General features: G+C 38.8%; 1 protein-coding gene across 2 annotated transcripts in view; it reads left to right on the top strand.

Annotated features, from left to right (window-relative positions):
• plod2 (procollagen-lysine, 2-oxoglutarate 5-dioxygenase 2) overlaps positions 1-9,082 on the top strand; it is a 49,811-nt gene extending 40,729 nt beyond the window's left edge. The window contains exons 14-20 of one of the 2 annotated variants that reach the window (XM_017481218.3): positions 1,156-1,218; positions 4,139-4,252; positions 4,539-4,604; positions 4,757-4,861; positions 6,081-6,227; positions 6,584-6,709; positions 7,626-9,082. In XM_017481218.3, coding sequence (XP_017336707.1) covers positions 1,156-1,218; positions 4,139-4,252; positions 4,539-4,604; positions 4,757-4,861; positions 6,081-6,227; positions 6,584-6,709; positions 7,626-7,781 — 777 coding nt within the window. In that variant the 3' untranslated portion in view covers positions 7,782-9,082. The remainder of the gene's footprint in view (positions 1-1,155; positions 1,219-4,138; positions 4,253-4,538; positions 4,605-4,756; positions 4,862-6,080; positions 6,228-6,583; positions 6,710-7,625) is intronic. The other variant, XM_017481227.3, reaches the window with a different exon arrangement.
• The last annotated feature ends 13,877 nt before the right edge of the window (positions 9,083-22,959 follow it).

Genomic DNA, 22,959 nt, shown 5'->3' on the forward strand with positions numbered 1-22,959 from the left:
TAAGAAACCATAAACAATCCAAAGAAACCCATGGGGAACAATTTAATTTAAGAATGTTCAGGAGTTCTACTTCTACTTAGTTATAAAGAAAAATCCTCAGTTCTCGGATTCTAAATGAATTTTGAACGGTTCCCCAGAGGGGTGAGGCATTTAAACTGCTGCATTTAGCATTTAGTTTGACAGTGCACATACAACATCTCAAAAATACACTTAGAAAAACAGTTCTATCTAGTACCCTAAAGAATTCTTTGGTTTGTCCCTGTGGCCAGATTTCCTCTAAAAAAAGGATCCATGGAGAACCATTGTTAGAAAGCTAGAACTACTGACCATCCAAAGAACCCCTGAAGAAACTATTTTCCAAAAATATACTTAATTAATAACTAGGTAGAGAAATGGGGTTTAAAAAAAAGTTATTTGGGTTGTCCCATTTGGAGCATCCTCCAAATTTCTATGTAGAACCTAATAACAGACTGATTTCTTATCAGAGATGAACCACTTTAGGAATCTAAGACCCCATAACCGTCCAAAGAATTCGGACAAGTGAGAAACCCCCCTGAGAAACAACTGGTTCCTTGGGGGTTCTTTGGATGGTTAATGGTACTAGCCTTCTTAAATGGTTAACATATGACTACACAGAGGTTTGAAAATGGATTAAAATATAGCACCATTAAGGGCTTTTAGTTCGCTCCTTTCAGAGAACCCTCAAAAGAACCTAGTAACAGAGTAAAACAAAATAAAGTAGAACTACTTAACTCAAATAATTAAGAACCCTTAACCATACAATGAAATGATTAGATCTGTGTTGATGATTGACTTGTGTGTGTTGGTAGCTCGAACAGCAGAAAACTCGAGATCCTCCAGAACTGATTTTGGAACCACGTTCCAGTCTCCCTCAATCAGCATGAACATGAAACCCATCACTCTCAGCTTGGCAGAGTGTGAAGTTTTATAGATTTGACTTTAATTCTCCCAGCATGTGAGATAAACGCAGGTTCTGTGGTTTACAGGCAGTGTGGCTTTATCGTGTGCAGGAACCTCCTCTCTGCTGAAAGGGTGCTCGAGTCTATGATGTCTCCATCATGTGCTTTCTGTGTAACTCTGTTGTGTTCAGAATGAACGTTACAGATTTTACATGGTGCTTTTCCTTCATTCTAGACAATACACAGAGAAAAAGACTCTCCTTCTCCGGAATCATTCCATATGCTCAGATCCCCAAAGGTTTTATTATACTTTTTGATTACTCTGCATTATACCCACATCAACACAAACATGTTCTTTACTGTTAGAAACATAAGTATCTCTTTTCCAGTGGTTCTAATGTCTGAATACTGAATACAGAGAATACAGCAGCAGTATGTTACCCTTATAGTGTATGTGTGGCCTGGGAAAACCCTATATATATATATATATATATATATATATATATATATATATATATATATATATATATATATATATATATATAATATCTGTCAATCTAGCATGTACTATACATTCATGTGAAAAAATAAGTACACCCCATGGAAATTGTTGGCTTTTTTTGACATATTTGGACAAGCAAACATTTGATCATCTTTGAAACCGTGCCTATTTGAGTGGTTTGAACAAAACCTCAAGAATAAATAGCTTTTTCAATCATTTATTCAACAGAAATCTCAATCCATGGAATATTTTTTCTGTAGAAAACGTAAGTACACAAATGGCCTCAGAAGCTAGTATTGTCCCCGTATGAAGAAATACTTCCTTTAGGCGTTTTTGCAGAATTGTCCACCAGTCTCTCACATCGGCTTGTTGGAATTTTTGACCGCTCGTCCATGCAATATTCTTTCAGTTGCAAGATGTTTGATGGTTTTCTTGCATGTTCTGCCCGTTTTAAATCCCCTCACAACATTTCAATGGGATTCAAATCCGGGCTCTGAGTAGGCCATTCCATAACCCTCTATTTCTTCTTTTTGAGCCGTTCCTTGGTGGATTTACTCGTGTGCTTAGGATCGTTGTCCTGTTGAAAAGTCCACTTTCGGTTCAACCTCAACTTTTGGACAGATGGCCTCACATTATCTTCAAGCACTCTATGATACAGAATTCATAGTTGAATCAGTGAATGCAAGCTGTCCAGCCCCTGATGCAGCGAAGCAACCCCAAACCATAACATTTCCCCCACATTACTGTATACAATACAAAATAATGAACGACGTCTCACTTTATCAAAGATTTTAAGCAAGCTTAGGCAGCAAGCTAACAAATAATTATCATTACTTTTTTTATAGATGGGTTTGTTAAACTGGCTGTGTGTTTACCTGACGTAATTTTTTTCAGAAAGCCTAGGGAAGTCTACGTTTACATTTACATTTATTCAGCATCAGACTTTAAATTGTCTTATTCCATTGGCAGATAACTTTGCTTCTTTCTAGAATAATTAAAATTCTCAATAACAAAATTATCAACCAATAGAAAAAGACTATTTAAAATGTAATAATAAGTTGTCAATAAATACGGTAGGTTGAATAATCCTATATTTTGCCCATCAATTTGCCTGTTTGCCAGAATTCACCCAAAACGACATCTGTTGGGTTTTCCCAGATCACAATACATATATGACTTAAAATCCTATTTTCTGATACCCAATTTCATAGCATTGGATGATATTATATATGATTTAGATTATAGTATGTTCTAGTTTTATTAGATTATACTGTTTGTTCTAGTAGTCGAAGCACTGCAGTCACACCAACTGGTTTATTTAACACTGAGATCACTTGGAAAGCAGTCTGAACAATCTCTGCCAAATCCTTTGGCAGAAAGATGACAAGTTACATCTGTTAGTTTTAATCAACCTGAAGAGAAAGCACCTGGGTTTTAGATGACCTTTAGTCGTAGTCCTTTCAATTTTCCCCATCCTTAGCGTGAGGAGAGTGAAGATCAGGAAGCAGGAATGGTCACCTGCTTCCAGGAATTCCCTGCAGCAACCTGTTCCCCCTCCCCCACCCCAAATTCCTTAGACCCTCAATAACATAAAGCTTATACCGTAACTCTAAAAAAAACTCCTTGACCTATCTCGGTCTAGGCATTAACACCTGCTCCAACACTGTAATCCAATGCTAGTGATGGTTTTATTGACGTATTGCATAGTTTAAGTGATTCATTTTGAACCGGAGCAGGTGAAGCCTAGACTGAGAGTGTCTTGGAGACTCACATACTGTACCTAAGAGTAAGATCCCCTCACCCCCTTCTTCTTAGGGTGCTTTCATATTTATTAGTCCATTTGCAAAGTCTGAATCAGAGTTGATACTTTTGGTTCGCTTGGTTTGATTTCACATTTCATATAATTAAAGAAGCAAAAAGAAAACAAAGAAGAAGACTGGCTGAGGGTTGTGTATGGCTGAAAAAAAAGTACTCGCAAAACTCTCGTTCATTGGTCAGAAATGCGGCGATGGAAAAAAGTGAACAAATCTTTCCCAGGTGCATGCAAAAATCACAAAAATCACCCAAGAATGGAGAACACAGAGCTGGCGCTCAATGTACATGAGTAGTTTTAAACATTTCATGTATCCTCCAACGTATATTTTCTCTTTTTGTTTGTCGGACCAAATATTCAGAAATGCATCACACTTTTGTAACGCTACAGGTCTGTCCTTTCTCACAGTTTGTGTCTCGCAGGTCAGTTTAGCCGCTCCTTCCTGCAATCGACTCACACTCACATTCTCACCGCACTTGAGTTCAATTGGAGGAGGACCGAGTCCACCTTTGCATAGTCATTTTAAGAATGTTTTTTTTTTTTTTTTTTTTTTTTTCTTTTCTGAGTGCGATTGCTGTGTCACCAATGTGGAAATCACACCAGGGTTCAACTCAAATGGACTAATGTGAAAGCACCCTTAGTGGAAGAGAATCACTATTGCTGGAGTTGTCCATTCCCTTCCTTCATCCTTACCTTACCTCCCTTGCTGCTCTTTTCTACCATTTAAAAAAAAAACAAAGAAAAAAAAACACACAGATCAACAGATATTCGTAATTGAATTCTCACTGAATCTTTAGGGACCCGACACGCAACATTAGGGACTCAACTACACTTGATCACTTGTGTAATGTCGGCCATCTTGTTTTCAGCTGAAATGTAACATGAGATCTTTGTATGCTACAGGGAGTTTTCATGTACATTACAAACCGTCATGAGTTTGGAAGGCTTATTTCTACGGCCAACTACAACACGTCCCACTTGAACAATGATTTATGGCAAATATTTGAGAACCCAGTGGTAAGTATCCAGATGTTTCTCTTCTTCCTAAACTGTTTATATGGAAAGATGTCTGAAAACTGACTAGAAGATAAACTTCTGTAAATCTTTGCATCTCTTTGCATCATTGGTTAAGAATGAGCTTGTGAGTACAGATGGTTCTGGAATGTAATATGCACAGCTGGAGCCCTTTTTATTATTGATACAGTAACTTGTGAGTTTAGTCAGTATGACAGCTATATTATGTTTCTCTTTAAGGACCTTTGACAAAACAAACTATGGCACTAATCTGTTTTTCCCCCCTTAGGACTGGAGGGAGAAGTATATCCATCCCAACTACACCCAGATCTTCACAGAGAACCGTTTGGAACAGGTAGAGACATTACTCTAAAAGTGAAATTGAATACATCCTATATATGTAGCAAGTTGACTGAACTTCCAAACCTCAGTATGTATCTGTATGTAATGTTTATGTATGTGTGTGTGTGTGTGTGTGTGTGTGTGTGTGTGTGTGTGTGTGTGTAGCCATGTCCAGATGTGTTCTGGTTCCCTGTGATGTCTGAGCGAGGCTGTGATGAGCTGGTGGAAGAGATGGAGAACTTGGGCACTTGGTCAGGTGGAAAACACGAGGTCAGCCAAACTCTGTTTGGAAATAGACCGACAAATGATCAAAAAGAGAGTCTCAAATATCCAAATATTTTTTTTCCTGGTAATTCCGATGTAGTCTTGAGGTTATGAGGCTGCTGGGAGTGTATTTAAACACCATGTGCAGGACATATTAATGCAAGCACTGATGACCGAGGGTGGAATAACAGGATCTGGAATTTATTCTCTAGCAATTGCTTCCTTTTGCCTATTGTCCAGAATTGTCCAGTTATATTCTTGCTGCATGACCCACGTTCTCTTGTGATTCATTTTATGGACAGATGTCCTCATCCTGGCCCAGATTCAGCAAAACAGGTGCACCCAAACCATGATACTACCACTATCGTCTTTCACAGAAGGTTCTTATGCTGGAATGCAGTGTTTTCCTTTCTCTAAACATAACGCTTCTCATTTAACCTAAACATTTCTATTTTGGTCTCATCGATACACAAAATATTTTTCAATTTAGCCTTCTGGCTTGTCCACGTGATCTTTAGCAAACTGCAGATGGGCAGCAATGTTATTTTAGGAGAGCAATGGCTATCTCCTTGCAACCCTGCCATGCACACCACTGTTGTTCAGTGTTCTCCTGATGGTGGACTCATGAACATTAACGTTATCCAATGTGAGAGAGGCCTTCGGTTTCTTAGAAGTTACCCTGGGTTCCTTTATAACATTGTGGACTACTATACGTCTTGCTCTTGCTCAATCTTGGTTGGTCGATCACTCCTGGAGAGGGTAACAATGGACAAAGGACACTGTTCACTTGTTATTGCAAGTCATGCTGGAAATAAGGCATAGGTTTCTTCAACTTTTTAAGTAATAAAACACTTTGAGGCATGTCGTTTATAGAAAAATAATCATTGACGGGGTGGCATGATGTGACCCGTCATAAAATGGACAGCTAATGTTGTAGAGCAAACATTACACAAAACAAGTTCGTTCCTGTGACGTATATTTACGTCAGACAACAAGGGGTTTAATATAACCCTGTGATTTGAAGCTGCAGTACTGTCAGAGCTGCTGTTATAGAAAATGAATCAACACGTTTGTACCCCCCACATTGAAGAATTCAGTAGTGCTGTGGGATATTTTGTTCATATAACTATATCATGTGTGTTGAATATCAGAATAACCGATGACCAGCACATTCCTCGCATAAGCACGGTCCAATTTTGCAATAAACATCTTTATACCTCCACAGGATAAGCGCATCGCTGGAGGATACGAGAGCGTCCCCACTGATGACATCCACATGAGACAGATCGGCTATGAAAAGGAGTGGCTGCACTTTATCCGAGAGTTCATCTCACCTGTCACGCTCAAGGTCTTCTCTGGATATTACACCAAGGTGTGGAGACACGTTTGCACTGTGCACTGTTAGATCCTTCCTGACGCTGGAGAGTAATGCTAAGTGAAATCATGTCTATAACCCCTGAGACAGGTTTAAAAGGTGGATCTCTGCAGTAGATGCACTCTTGTCTATTCGCCTTTCAAGCCCTCTGCTCGGTTTGTCTCAAGGAATGTGGCCTACAGTTAATTCTGAAAGGGGAAAAAAAAAAAAAAAAAAAAGCAAACAAAGGAGCTCATTCTTTATTGATGTTTGGAACAGAAGCTGTTCTTTGTGGAATGCATGTGTTTTAACTTGACAAGACTCTGAATGAAATGCTTTCCTTGAAACCAGTGTCTGTGTTGTGTTTCATACAGGGCTATGCTCTCATGAACTTTGTAGTGAAATACACTCCTAACAGACAGGCCTATTTGAAGCCTCATCATGACTCATCCACCTTCACCATCAACATCGCGCTCAACCATAAAGGCCTAGATTTCGAGGTACTTTTTTTTTTTTTTAAATGACATTTAATCAAGTTCTCTGGGCTTCCAAAATCATGCCCAATTGGCGAATTGTTTACATCCATAGTCTAGCAGCTCATTTTGAAAGGTTTTAGACATACCTGTGTTTAACTGTATTCGATACGGCAAATATTTCAGCCCAGCTACTCTCAAAACCACACAAAAGACCTGAAATTAGGCTAAAACAAGTTGGGCTGGAAAGAGTTACATTTTTCTTTTCTTTTTTTTCCCCTCAGCCTTTGCATGGGGAAATACAGTCACTATGGTGGGTTAGATTTCTGATATACCGACGTTATCCAATTCATAACTCCCTGCTCCGTCGCCCAATCTCTGCAATATATCTTACAATGGTTAGAAATGGTTCTGTACATCCTAGATGCACGGTCTGCACTTACACTTTGCTTTTGTTCGTGGAAATTTATTAGATTCCGATTATTTGTTATAAAACAAGATCTCGGTGGCTGCAGAATATTTTTAACTAGCACAATTTGATGTAAAAACCCTGGCAACTCTGTCATTAACAATCCTGTTTGTTGCTCCTCCCTCAAGCGTGGGTCAATGGGCCTCTCTTTGCGCTTGTTGTAGTTCCTATTTTTGACCACCAGGTGCAATAACAACTGAATGGAGCTAAATAGGGCAATATTATTTTTTAAATTGCTGGTCATTCGATTGAGGTAATTAGTATTTCAGTGGAATTTCAAGTGTATGGAGTTGTGAAGGAGGACTTTATGAAGATTAACTTTTACATCGCATGTGTTACGGTGTTATTTTCCATCCTGGTCCGTCAATATGATCACAATCTTTTACTTAGATTCTAATAAAGAGTAAAGTTATTTTGTTTGCAAAGATGAATTTTCGACACATGTTTTTCTCTTCTTTTTCTCTTCTCTTCCAGGGTGGAGGCTGCAGGTTCCACAGGTATAACTGCTCGATAGAGTCTCCAAGGAAAGGCTGGAGCTTCATGCACCCAGGCAGACTAACGCATCTTCATGAAGGACTTCCCACCACCAGCGGCACACGCTACATCGCAGTGTCCTTCATCGACCCTTAATTCCGTTCTCCGAATGGCCGGTTTTTAGATTCTGCGTGTCTGATTTGTTGACTTTTTGTTCTTATTCTAGAAAAGTTTTTCATTTGCGCCTTTTGTGTCTTTTACTGCTGTGCAAAGAACAAAATGAGTTCAGTCACCGAAGATGCACACAGATTACAGACATACACACACACACACACACACACACACACACACACACACACACACACACACACACACACACACAGTTGCAATAATTAGGATAGTTTTTATTTTTATTTTGGAACACAGTAGTGCTTGGGAAATAATCCCTTTCTTCCCTTTCTTAAAAACCTATCAGTTAAAACCTAAAATATTTTTTTTTAGGTTTTGTAATTCTGTTCATCAAATTATTCAGGAGAGAAAACACCTGCTGTCATTTTTATTCATCTCCAACTCAGAGAAATATAGTTTATTTTATTTTTATCTCTGCAAATTAACAAGCAGAGAAATGACAACCAGATTTGATTAGAATTCTGGTTGAACCGAAGTTCATAAGATTTTTACTTGAAGTGCTAAGTTTTCTGGATGCAGCATGAGCTTAGTTTGCATTAAGTTATATTCTTGGTTGAAAATACATCATTGAAAATGTTTGGTCTAGGACTAGGCAGAGAACTGTATGTACCCTGAAACTGGCCTAAAATGCAATACTGTAAAAACCCAAGGTCAAAACATGTCCATCACGTCCTCACTTCCGGAATTGAACATTGTGGAGATGTCAGATATTTTACTTTCACTGAAAGTTGTTGCTTTTTGACTGAACGTTGAGCCTCAGCCGCATCCATCTGTTTTAACTTATTTTAAAGAAAAAAAAAATGTTAAAAATGTAATAAATGAAGATGTTTTAAAAAAAAAAAACAAAAAAAAAACAACAAAGCTGTTTCATTTTTTTAATTGTCACTCAACGCTTCATTTGTAGAAAACGAGGCAAAAAGAATGCTGTGGTGTGAAATGAGCTGTACTGAAACTACAGAAATGTGCAGTCACACGCCTGAGCCTTCAGCCGAATCAACTCATAAACGCACACCCACACACCAAGAAATTCCACACCTCACACTTTTGCAGAATGATCAAATACGTAACATGTAGGTCGATCGGGCAAATGCGTAAATTCTTCAATCTGATTGGTCAGAAGGTGTGTCATTTTTCTATACTTAAACTGTTTTTTTTTTTTTTTTTTTTTTTTTTTTTTTTAAATACCCCTTTATCTGAACTTTGTTTTAGCTGTGTATCAAATGTTACATCTTAACCAAAGCATCAAAAACCATCTTTTTTTAAATGTCTGACTTTTCTTCTGGTCTGATTTTCTTATTTATATAGCGCTCTGGGAAAATGATAATGAGTCTTTATTAATCACATATATATTCCAGCACAGTGAAATTCTTTTATTCGCATACCCCAGCATGCCAGGAAGCTGGGGTCAGACATGATGCAGTGCCCTTGGATCGGATAGGGTTAAGGGCCTCGCTCAGGGGCCCAATAGTGGCAGCATGGCAGTGCTAGGGCTTGAACCTCTGACCTGCTAATCAGTAACCCAGAGCGTTAACCACCAAGCCACTAGTGCCCCATCATTGTGCTTGATTTCTGGCAAACAGCCAAACAAGGATGTAAAAATCTGCCAACAATGTTATTTTTCCACCTTCAAGTACTTCAAGAAAACAAGATTACAGTATTTCAACAAAATGACATGGAAATGTTCCTACTTTCCAAAACTTAACGTAGCATCTGCCTGCAAAGATCATGTTCTGTAAGCAGCCAGTTTTTCAGTGATAAAACAATAAATAAATCTGTCAGTCTGCATGAAGATGCATGAAATCTGAGACACACTTTGATCAAGTTGCTGAATACTTACATGCTGTAGCAAAATGGACGCAAGTCTAATCCAGTCAGTTTGTAATCAGATGGCAGTTGTTAAAATGTCCACCATACTCCTGCACTGTCACCTCATCATCAAAACAGAGAAGAGCGCATACACAATCTGTACAAGGTTTTAAAATGTTTGGGTGACCTAATTAAGAAGAAAAGAAAATTAGTCAACAGAACAGAAGTGAGAGGATACATCAGCAATGTTAGCGTGAACTGAGACCAGTGAAGTGAAGTGATGACAATGAGGCTCGTGTTTAAACAACAGGAGTGACTTTTACCTCAGGTGATGAGACAAAGACTGATGTGGATGATGCTGGTAAACAAAGTGAGAAGTTATTTTCCATTGTAATGGACAGTAATGTTTTTCCATCAGTTGATTAGGTTAAAATGGAGTCTTCAATGAAATCTTTAAACATGGTCTTCTTCCATCCATCCATCTTCTATACCACCTTATAGTTTTCAGGGTCACGGGGAAACCTGGAGTCTATCCCAGGGAGCATGGCAGTGTACATCCTGGTCAGGGTGCCAGTCCATCTCAGGGCACAATCGCATACACATTCACACACCCATTCATACACTACAGACACTTTGGACATACCAATCAGCCTACCATGCATGTCTTTGGACTGGGGGAGTAAACCGGAGTACCCCCCCACAGCCCGGGGAGAACATGCAAACTCCACACACACAGGGCCACGGTGGGAATCAACCCCCGAGCCTGGAGGCGTGAGGAAAACGTGCTAACCACTAAGCCACCGTTTGCCCTTGTTTTCTTCCTTTTCGCTTTTAACCAAAGTTTAAAACCTTGGAACCTAAAAATTCATGCCAAAGAGAAAACTTTCAGTTCGGGAAAATCTGTAGCCTTGAGAGCTACTGAAACATAATCGTAGAAAATGGTGGGATTTCAAGGATGTGAAGCGTTCTCTCACATAATACTCCCATTGATGCATCCCATGAGTGGTATCACAATGCACATAGTACAGTAATGACCTAAGATTTTCTGCTATACACTGGTCAGTGTTGGGTTCATTGCAAAGAGGAATTTGAGATGCTTTGGGGAAATCAAGCTCATATATCCTATATATTTGCAGTGCATCTGGGTGCCTTTTTTTTTTTTTTTTTTTTTTTACAGCAAATAGGGATGAGGTCATGCTCTATGATTTTATCAAATCATCATGGAGGTGTAATTTGTGAAGGCGATTCAAAGACTCCCTCAGAGTCTTGTGGGACATGGGAGGAGATTTTTCTCATCCTGGTGCTGCTCCGTTGCGTGACTGGGTGCACGTCTGAGAATTTCCACGTCTGTGTGTGTGAAGAGGAGAAATGGGAAAGGAGAGGAGGGAGGGCTCATAGTCAGGAGAGGGCACGCAGCACCAGGATAAAGAATAACGTTTCTTTGTGGACAAGAGAACCACATACGCACACACTAGGCCTCTGAAAGGTGGCATTGATGCCGTACAGCAGCACAGGCAACCTGCCAAGCCAATCAGCTAACAGATCTCCAGAACACCAGTACAGTAATGCAGAGTTAGGAAGAAAAACTTCAATCTCGTCTGAGATCTGTGTGTGTGTGTGTGTGTGTGTGTGTGTGTAATTTGGTAAATTCTGACATTATTTGGTGTGCTTTTGGTGAGTTGTGTGTAATCACCTGCAACGTTTGGGGGAGAAAAATATTTAAATGACCCTACCGATCACATTCATTTACATGTGATTATATATTTATAATTTATTTAAATAAATGCACATAATTAAATAAAACCAGATGCCAATCACTATCTAAAAATAAATGAATCATGGGGGAAAATTGCATGTAAATTGAATTAATCATTAATGAAATCACCTGTGAAAATACATTATTCATGTGTAAATAAATAAATAAATACATGAAAATCAATTTCATGTGAGTCATGTAAGAAAATAAATCACAAAAAAATCAACACTTAAAAATAAAAGAATCATTAGTAAAAAAAAAAAAATCATGTGAAAATAAAATGTGAAATGATCACATAAATCATGTTTAAAAGTAAATCACGTGTCAAAAATCAATGATGTGATAAAAATGAATGTAAAAATAAATCATGTACGAAAATCACATGACAAATGAAATATAATGAAAATAAAGGAATTGTTCATAAAATTGCATGTGAAGATAGATAGATAGATAGATAGATAGATAGATAGATAGATAGATAGATAGATAGATCCACATGTGAAAATTAAAAAAAAGGGGGGGAAATCACGTATAAATAAATGAATCATGTAAAAAAAAAAAAATCATGCACGCACGTACACACACACACACACACACACACTCACAAAAACAAATCTAGTCAAAGATGTGAAAGCAGTCTCCGAATCCGGGTGTGGTCATAGAAACCAAACTCTGGTCCACCTAAAGAAACCACACCATGTGTGAAAGCAATTCAGGCCTGGGGCTTGACCTCAAATAACGTGATTGGTTGGACTTGTCACATTACCTCCTGCTTCAAGTTTAACAATGGCTGGGAAAGACGTGTAGTTGGTCTGAAAAGGAGGCAGAGTATCTATAACATGGACTGCAGCAGTTGTTTTTTTATTCACGTGACCAACTTCATCTGAACCCTTGACCAGCATTTTAAAGTAAAATGTAACAACATTTAAATAATACATTAATTACATAAATATTACTAACAACAGTAAAGTGATCCTCTTGGGGAAAAAAATGGGTTACTCGAGGGTTATTTGAAGGTAGTTAAAGGTTCTAAGCTTCCTAAATGTGTTCCATGTGGAACTTTTACTGTTAGGAAACCCCTCTATTCTAGTACTCTATTTAGAATCTGTACGTAAAGTCCAAATGAAGTGACTTGAAAAGTGCAGAGTTATTCCATGTGTTGATGTAATTTCCACTGAAACAGGAAGTCAGGGTGGGACATATTGACTTGCTCCTCCTCCTTTTTAAATAGCCAATAGCATTTAGCTTGTCTCACAGCCCAGGCTAAGCCATACTTGACAGTTAGTACCATGGATTTTTATAATATTGGGGGTGGGGGACTTCTGATTCTAGAGAGCATGTGATTGGACGGAAAATCTGATGAGAAGCTGAAGTGCAGAATGATGTCATCAAAAATGTTGATCCGTATTAGTGGTAGAGAGAGAATCTGTCATTTTGAATGTATATATCTTCTAAATGTGAATTTTGTCACTGTTTTGGAGCACACATTAGCTTATACATAACGTTAAGGCTAACATATTCATACTAAAAGCCACAAAACGTCAATTTTGATTTCATGGGGACTTCCCATATGGGGTTCCCCTAAAAAAAGTGACTTTTACATTCTGGCCAAATGTAAAAAAAAAAAAAAAAAAAAATGGACTAAGAAATCACTCAGATGTGAAATTTTTGAAATTTACATGTTTGCCCTTTAGCTATAAATAAGTAAATAAATAAATAAATAAATAAATAAATAACATTCCACGTCCCAGAATCTGATGATAGGTTATTGACTGTGAATGTTAGTAGAGCTTAAGTTCTGGTTTCTGGCTGTCCCTACATAGTCCTTTATATGCCATGACTGTTTAGGTCCAAGTCACATTGGCAAAAAAAATAATTTCCACTGGTTTGGAGAGCGGAAATGTGTCTAACTGCAGAGTATGGTGTATCACATAATCATCACTCGCTGTGTGACACAGTACACACAGTACACACTCCGGCCATGACCACACCATTGACTGGGCCTCCTTTCAATTTACAGATTACAGTACAGAGCACCACTCACAGACACACACATACATTTGCATAAAGCTGTTTATCTATACGTCAACACATGCGCTTCTGACATGAAATCATGCTAGGACACATACAATTTACCCACACATGCACAGACACAGATACAGCGTCTATGCAAGGGTGGATAAATAATGCATTTATTAGCTTGCCCACTAGGCAAGAAAAAGCTACGCAGTGCCTTATTTACTTGCCTGGAAACTACAGACTAAGAGATATGAATGAGCACAGCTGTATACAAAGAAAATTAGGCATCCCCTGTCTAAATTCCATATTTTGTTGATTTTTGAAGTGAAAAGAATTAAACACAAACTTTATATATATATATATATATATATATATATATATATATATATATATATATATATATATATATATATATATATATATAAAACATTTTTCTGCAAAGGTTAATTCACAATTACTCTATATTTGATGAACCTAAAAAACATCAAATAGTAACTGTGGCATATGCAAAAACGTTCAATTTGTAAAGTCTCAGAACTTATTTCACTCATTCTGCCTTAATTGACTTATCAGGACTCGTTACTCAGGTCAAGAACTGTCATTAGAAATAACAATCCCAGAGCATAAAGTCTCTGACTCTTCAAACTTTGGCTTAACATTCAACAAACATGTGCTCCTCTAAGCAGCTGACTGAGGATCTGAAAATGAAGCTAACTGATACCCACAAAGCAGAGGAAGACTATAGATAAAAAAAAAACTATCAAAACACTTCCAGCTCTCAATTTACAATTGCGCAAAATGTCAATATGAAATGGTAGTTCAGACAACTGTACAAATCAAGGCAAGCTCTGGAAGACCAAGCAAACTTTCAGATAGAACTACGTGTATACTGGGCAGAAAGGCAAATCAGAACCCCCAAATCACACTAATTACCTGCAGGAAGCAGGAGTTATGGTGCACCATTCTACTCTGCAGCGTTGCTTGCACGAGCATAATCTGCATGGAAGAGTCAACAGAACCTTACCAACAAGCCAGTTTGTTGAACCTACTTGTTCACTAGAATAACTACAAAAAAGGGGACACACTCTGCTTCTTTACCGCATGTCCACTATGTAAAAACATCCACATCCAAACATACTGTATATGCATATTTCTGGCTTAGTATCCCTGTCAGGACCTTTCATTTTTATGAATTATTAATGCATCTAATTAGTGCTATGCTACACTTAAACCTAACCCCCAAACTTAAACTCAGCAACCAAAAGCTCCAGTAGAAAGTTCCCCACCAAGATATAAAAACCATGCCCACACACAGAGTTCAATCATGTGGAAGATATCCTAACCACTAAGTGCCTCCATGCTGTTCTGCCACGCTATTTTACTGCAGAGTCTTGGTTTATTTCATTCATAGTTCTTTTATCCAAGGACAAGCCTGTAAAATTTGGTAGTAGGTCAGATGGGTACAGATTGAGGACACGATGGCACGGTGCTAGCACAGCAGCAGCATTTTCCCTATTCTCACCTACCAGCAGTGTAAACAGAGCGCACATTACAGCAGTGTTACTTATTCTGCAGACAGAGACAGGCTTTCTATTAGACCGCACAACTATTCTTGGAGATATTTGCATATATCAGTCACTTATACAGTATATCTGTACACCGTGTGCACTTTTCCCTGGAATTTTAAGAGTCTTAAGTGTCTCATTTGTCCCAATTTCATGAGGTTTCATTCTAGATTTAAAACAGCTGTTCTCACACTGCGATGTGTCTCAGAGTCGAGTGTAGTTCTCGAGAGCAGCTCTATTTCTTCAAACATACTTTGGTTCCTTATGTAATCGTGGGCAGCTCAGTGGTTAGAGCTCTGCACTTCTGACTGGAATATTGGGTTTACCTCAGGATAATCTCAGAATAGTCGGAGAGAACCTTGAGTATTACTCTCAACCCATGACAGATTGCATTCTTCACTTGTAGCTTCTTTGGGATTAAAGTGTGTGCGATAAAATGAATAGCTGTAAATGGAAATATCTTAGTACACTGCTTTTGTGTAGAATCTGGGAGGGAGGTCAAGAGACTATAATAGGGCTTTGAATTTAACAGCATGTCACATCACATTGTGAGATTGATGCATCAGACCTTCGGCAAGAGCTACAGTGCCTTGTATTCAGCCCTCTTGAATGTTTCCACATTGTGTAATGTTACAACCTCGAACTGAAGTGAACTGACTTTTTGATTTAACTAGTATGTCTAACATATGAAGGTGCATATGTTTTGTTAAAAAACAAACAAACAAAAAAACTCTGTCTGTTTGCCCTGAGTTGGTACTTGGTGGAACCAGTCTTCATGGACATCTCTCCATGTCTCCAGCACACACTGAGTTGTCTGCACCCCTGGAGTTTCGGTTTGACTCCAACCAAATAGGAGGATGTGGATCATGTCTAACTCCACCCCCTGGACATTTGGTTCTGAAGTGAAGGGAAATTAGTATTCTCCTCCAAGTGTGTTTAATTACTGCTCCTTGTGATTCAATTATAGCACTGTAGACATGAGCTCAGTGCTGAAGGAGACACAAGTCAATTTTCAATGAATCAATTCGTTGATATTTTTAGAGCTGTAGTGCTGTCTGAAGTGCTGTACTGTTTGTATTTTAAATGTCCATTTTGAACAAAAGTATTGCCCTGTACTTTTAATCAGCTTCATATTGGAATATCTGTATATCTGTGTATGTTATTACAGAGCATTTCTTTCATCAAATGGGAACCTGATTAGGGGATGTGCTACTGTTTTTACATTAAGAGGAAACTCCACAAATGATTTGGCTAGCAGGGAAAGCAGTCCAGCCTTGAGAGAGGAGGAACGTGTGTAAGAGAGGAACGCAAAGGGGAGTGACGGAGTGTCGTCAACACGACAACGTTTTCAACTAAAAACTGAAAACCCTTTATGCGGTTCGACTGTTTGTTTAGACGACGACGGCGTTGTGGAAAATGCAAACTTTTGAAAACAGGTTTCAAGTTTTTGAAAACGATGCTGTTGTCGTCTCCGTGTAAACGCACAAAAACGCGAATCTATGAAAGCGATGACATCATGCGCACGCGTATTACGTGTTCAGTCTATAGTCATATGCACGAGTACTTCAAAACAACGAGCGAGACATTCAAAACTACAAGACTGTGTTTGTGCTTCTCAAGATTTTGAGTTTATTAACACTTCTCCAGCAAAGTGTAGATTTACCGCATCACTACTGCGACTTGCAGAAAAGCATTTGCTCAGAAATCTGACCTGGAACACAAGAAAAGTTGAAAGATGGGGTTGAAGACAGAAAAATCTATTTAAATAATGAAAAAAAAACCCTTTATGCACATTTCATGTACATTACATTATATTACATTAGGGACGTCTCAGCATTAGGGATGAAACGGTTACTGGTTTCATGATAAACCAGGATAAAATCCCCAGATGGTTAGTGTTAACGTATCACATTTAATTAGGATTAAAACCGTATGCGATTATCGTGATTTGTAAAATTTGCAGTAAATGTTATCCACACACTCACAATCAGATTTCATTTATCACATGACAAGAGCGAGGCGAGCAGAACGACAGGAAGAGCGAGGCCAGCAGAACGACAGGAAGAGCGAGGCGAGCTTACTGACAGGAAGAGCGAGGTGAGCTTACTGACAGGAAGAGCAAGGCGAGCAGAACGACAGGAAGAGCGAGGCGAGCTTACTGACAGGAAGAGCGAGGCGAGCCGACTGACAGGAAGAGCGAGGCGAGCTTACTGACAGGAAGAACGAGGCGAGCAGACCGACAGGAAGAGCGAGGCGAGCAGAACGACAGGAAGAGCAAGGCGAGCAGAACGACAGGAAGAGCGAGGCGAGCAGACCGACAGGAAGAGCGAGGCGAGCAGACCGACAGGAAGAGCGAGGCGAGCTTACTGACAGGAAGAGTGAGGCGAGCCAACCGACAGGAAGAGCGAGGCGAGCTTACTGACAGGAAGAGTGAGGCGAGCCGACTGACAAGACGATGGCGGAAGATTTGCTTTAACCTAAGCGAGGTTCTCATTCTACTGTTTTGTAGTTGTGTTTTTCCATTAAGAATAATAATGAGCCCACCTTTCAAGCAACTGCCACGCCCGAATTACCGCTAATTTGAAAGCGAAAGTGAAGTGCGTGCGGCTGCATGGGCATTCATAAGTGATTTAAAAGTGAGGGGGAAAAGAGTGAAAAGCGCCAACAGACTGCCCAAGCCCCCTTTTGCAGCAACTTTCTTCTGCCAAGCACTGCAGACAGAGATACCATTTTCAATTAAGTTTCCCTCAGCATTTAAAAAAAATCCAAAATATGACCACACTTCAAATTTGGACATTTTCACTTAGGGGTGTACTCACTTTTGTTGCCAGCGGTTTAGACATTAATGTCTGTGTGTTGAGTTATTTTGAGGGGACAGCAAATTTACACTGTTACACAAGCTGTACACTCACTACTTTACATTGTAGCAAAGTGTCATTTCTTCAGTGTTGTCAAATGAAAAGATATCATCAAATATTTACAAAAACGTGAGGGGTGTACTCACTTTTGTGAGATACTGTATGTCTTATTTGTTATCTGTATGTTCCTTGAGTGATTTGCTGAAAGATGAGAGTAAGGAAAATCGAGTTGAACATTGTTAGGTATAGGTAACAACAGTTGGGACTAAAAGTTTAATCCACACTTTGCCATTAAGATATCCTCCACTTTTCTGAGAAGGTTTACCAGTAGATTTTCGAGCACAGCTGTGGGGTTAGCTAGTATGTTTATGACTCAGTAATTACTGCTTACTTAATAGTGAACTCCTAATAACATACTTACTGAGCAATTAACTAGTAGTTCTTAGTAGGTAATGGGGATAATATAAGTGTTAATGAAGGACTACTTATTTGTTCCTGCTTAGTTCCTGTATAGTTACCGAGGAGTTGTTGAATGGTCTTGCAAGGCATTTATTTTTAAAACTAAAATATGATCACATATGCCTTTAAAAATGCAGTACACCCTGCAGTATAGTAGTAACTAATATTGCTTACTTTTTTTTTAAAGAAATGTTTTAGCATCTTCAAGTCTGAGACCATGGTTCTCTCCTGGAAAAGAATGGGATTCTTCCTTCTTGTGAGAGGAGAGACATGACCCATGGCAGAAGAGTATTTTGGGATCATATTTACATGTGATGGAAAACAAGATTATGAGACTGACAGATCAGTGGTAGCAACGTGACTGTCATTGTACCAGTCTGTGGTGGAGAAGCCATCTCCACCTATGGCCGTGAGCTGAGAGTAGAATAAGCAAGTACAGTACAGCGGAAATGAGGTTCCACAGCAAAATTTCCTGGGCTTACTATCCATGATTGTGTGAGAAGTTCAACTATCCTAGAGAACCTTGTAGTAGAACCACTGCTGCTCCTCCAAATCAAGAGGAGCCAGTTGAGGAAAGCGTGGGAAGATTACAAGGATGCCCCATGGTCAACTCCTGGTAGACCTGTGTCAGACATATCCTACTGGTCGGAGACTTCTGGGAAGACCCATGACCCACTGGAGAGATTATATCGTACAGATAGCATGAGAATGTCTGGGGATCGCCCAGAAGGAGTTGGAAATCTGTGGGTGGGGATAGAGAACTTTAGCCTGACCTTCTCAGCTTCTTGCCGGGATGGAAAATGACATGGATGATTAGATGTTTGGAGATCAAATTCAGAGCGACATATTAATGCTGAAAACATAAACATCAAATACAAAATTAGTGCTAAAACTTCATATGACTTTTCAATCAAATCAGATCTAAATGTAAAAGATGCATTTCTAGACTGAGATTACAAAGCGGGTAACGGATTTTCCCCCTAACTACAACTATTTGCTTCATGAGGCATCACTGTAACTCTAAGAGACTGACGGTATGACATCACACACACTTCCAGATGGCTTAAAGTGTGTACAGCTTCTGGGCACAGCCTCCTGTATCCAATAAACATTTCCTCCCTGTCTAAACACCCAACTGTAAAAACATCTCACAGTGAGCTTTGAAAGGAAGATGTTCATAAACAATCCCAGTCCACACGACTGTAACGGAGACCCTGAAGCGCTCATATTCTAGTTCTGTCCACACACTAACACACACGTTATTAGACCTCCACAGTCCTGGCCATAAGTGGACTTTTTTTTTCAGGTGTGTGACAAGCTCATTCTCCTAAACACCAGTTACAGTTAATTGGATGGTGTATATTCAGTAGGACTGTTTACCAGAGCAGCTAAGCTCTATTTAGACAAATTACCCAGCAACGCCCTGGAAAAACAATCAAAGGCCCCAGCACTTCCAAATAGAGGTTTATTGATTTGTGGAGAAAAAAAGGAGAAAAAAGTCAATTAAACAGATGATTTAAAATGTATAGAAAAATAATTTATAGAATACATAGATATGTATGTATTCATTAAAATGATCCTAACATCACCTAAAATGATTAATTCATATATTAATATAATATCCATATATATATATATATATATATATATAAAACAGTGTGCACAGTAATTGATAGGACATTTCAATGTGCACAAAACATTTTTGGGATTAGGCCAAGTCTGTATTAGGGATTTGTTTTCATTTTCTATTTTTGCTCTGCTTTATTACACAGGTTATCAAACATAGTGAGACATTTGCACTGTGTGGTAACCTGATTGGTTATTTGAACTGATTAAGCAGGGTTTCTCCTTGTGAACTATGGATGTGTTATTGATCAAATTTAGTGTCAAATCAAATCAAATTTTATTTGCCACATACATAACCGTACATAGTATGACACGCAGAAAAATCTTTTTTTTTTTTTTTTACGACCACACCGATATATAAAAGAGAATAAAATAAATTATAATAAGGATAAAAATATAATAAATATAATAAATAATATAAACTAATAGAGAATAAACCTAGAGTATATGAATAGAAAGATTTACAATAAAAAATATAATACAAAAATTACAATTATGATATAGTAAAATATGTATGAATAATTGGCAAAACTGTACATGTGCAAGTGAGGTGTGTACATTGTTAGGAGTGCAAAATAAGATGTGAGTGAATGTAAAGATGTATAAATGTAATAACAGGCAGGATGAGGTAGTGGATGTTGTATGTGCGAGTCCAGTTCTAGTCCTTGGTGTTCCCCTGGTTGAGGGCCCAAATCACCTGTCGGATGTTGACCCTCAAAAAGGGGAACACATACAACATTCCAATCCAGCCCTGATCTCACCTTACGCTCACACACAGGTTGTTTTGCATTTGCATTGTTCTTAATGTTTGTAATTTGGAAATTTTGTTATAATAAATTTATTCTAAATATCTCAGTAGGGTTGTCTGTGGTATGAGTGGATCTGTGCAAGAGACGCTTAAGAAGTATGTTCCCCTGCCAAAAAAACGAAACACAGACCCAATCTTAGGATCAAACCTCTAAAGGTGTGATGTGGCAATACTACCTGCTGTGCAATCATACTACCCTTGTCTTTTTTTAATTAGGAAATAATTGAATTTTTAACTTGAGTTGAGACTTGTCTTTCTTTACTTTGGACTTGACTCAGAGTATGAGACTTATTCATTAATTCATCATTACTTGATCGTCCCAACCTCTGCTGAAGAAAGAATGTTTGACTTGCTGTGGTAAGATTAAATACTTTTTGGTTTGTTGATTTGTAAACCCCAGAAGGAGAATGGTTTGAGATTTATGTAGTCTGGTTATTTTAACAGAAAGAGCTCAGTGGAGGCAATAATGTTTAAATCATTGACAAAATTAGGGTGTTTTAAGGGGTGTAAAAACTTTGTGTGTTTACTCTGAAAGTCATAAGGCACACAGATCTCAGCTTGAGCATTCTGGAATATTATGAGGTGAGACACTGAGACAACACCACTAGCCTGCCATATTTGTACGTCCAATAGTCTGTACATGCAGAAGCAATGGAACATTGAAATCAGGCTTTGGCCAGAAAATTTCACTTTTTGAAACATGGATCCGGATAAAGTTAAACATACTAGAATGCATTATCTACAAATTCAGTGAGAACTGAGCTGACAATTATTGAGTTAATATATCAGTGTACCTAATAAACTAGCAACCTAGTGTATATATAAATGGATCTAAAATGACACTTTGGCAGTTCGGTGGTGCAAAACTATAGACACTAGTCTACAAAGATGTAGATAATGTAATATGGTCAAATCACTCATCACCATATTCTTGATGAGTATCAAGTACTTACTTAATGCTTGGGCGCTACACTGATGGGGTCTAGTGGTTCAGCTAGGCTGTTTCTAATGGGTTCTAATGAGTATGGTCTCGTCCAGGATGAGCCCGTCCCCATACACAGATCCTGAGGGCTCAATGAATGGTTTGATGAGGATTAAAATATTGTAGTTCATATAATGTTCATATGGTGCGGCTGTGGTTCAGGTGGTAGAGCGGGTTGTCCACTAGTCATAGGGTTGGTGGTTCGATTCCCAGCCCACATGACTGCACATGCTGAAGTGTCCTTGGGCAAGACACTGAACTTCAAGGTGCTCCCGATGGCAAGTTAGCGCCTTGCATGGCAGCTCTGCTACCATTGGTGTGTGAGTGTGTGTGTGTGTGTGAGTGGGTGAATGAGACACAGTGTAAAGTGCTTTGGATAAAAGCGTTATATATGTGCAGACCATTTACCATTTATATGATGTAGCCTTTGAAGTCACCAGATCCAAACACCTAGAGGAGATTTCAGTGCAACATGTTGGACAGCACTCTCCACCACCATCAAAAAAAAAACAACACCAAGGGAATATATTTTGGAAGAACATCAAGTTAAGTCTCAAGTCAAGTGGGTTTTTATTGTCATTCCTCTATATAGCTTGTATACAGTGAAAATAAATGGTGTTTCTCATGGTGCAACACATAGCAGTACACAAGACATAAAGTGCAGATACATATCAGTGTGAAACGAGTGTAGGACAGTAAATAAAGAGAAAATATATGAAGAATAATAAATACACAGGGCTGTAAAGGGTTGTGCAGTGTAGCAGCAAATAAGTCTAGCAGCAATATTGGCAGCAGAGTGATTCATAAATAAACAGTGTCTGATGCAGCTTGTAAAATGTGGTGTGCAGTGTCATACTGGGTTAGGTGTTTGTTTGGCCCAGGTGAGCATTGGGAGGCAGGGTGTTGAGTAATCTGACTTCCTCAGGGGAAAAACTGTTGCATAGTCTGGTGGTGGTGGCTCAGATGCACCTGTAACTTCTGCCAGATGGCAGGAGGCTGAAGAGTCCATGGGATACAGTAGGTGAGAGGGGTTGTCAACAATACTGGTCACTCTGTAGATGCAGTGGTTATAGTACAAGGTGATGATGGTTGGTAGAGAGATGCCAACGATCTTTTCAGCTATTCTCACAATCTGTTGTAGGGTCTTGCGATCGGAGACTGTGCAGTTCCCATACCACAAGGTAAGACAACTGGTCAGGATGCTATTATATTGCCCCTTTATAGAAAGTTGTAATGATAAGATGGGGAGTGTGGCTCTCTTCAGCC

The sequence above is a fragment of the Ictalurus punctatus genome, chromosome 1, assembly GCF_001660625.3.
Source record: "Ictalurus punctatus breed USDA103 chromosome 1, Coco_2.0, whole genome shotgun sequence".
Taxonomy (NCBI): Eukaryota; Metazoa; Chordata; class Actinopteri; order Siluriformes; family Ictaluridae; genus Ictalurus; species Ictalurus punctatus.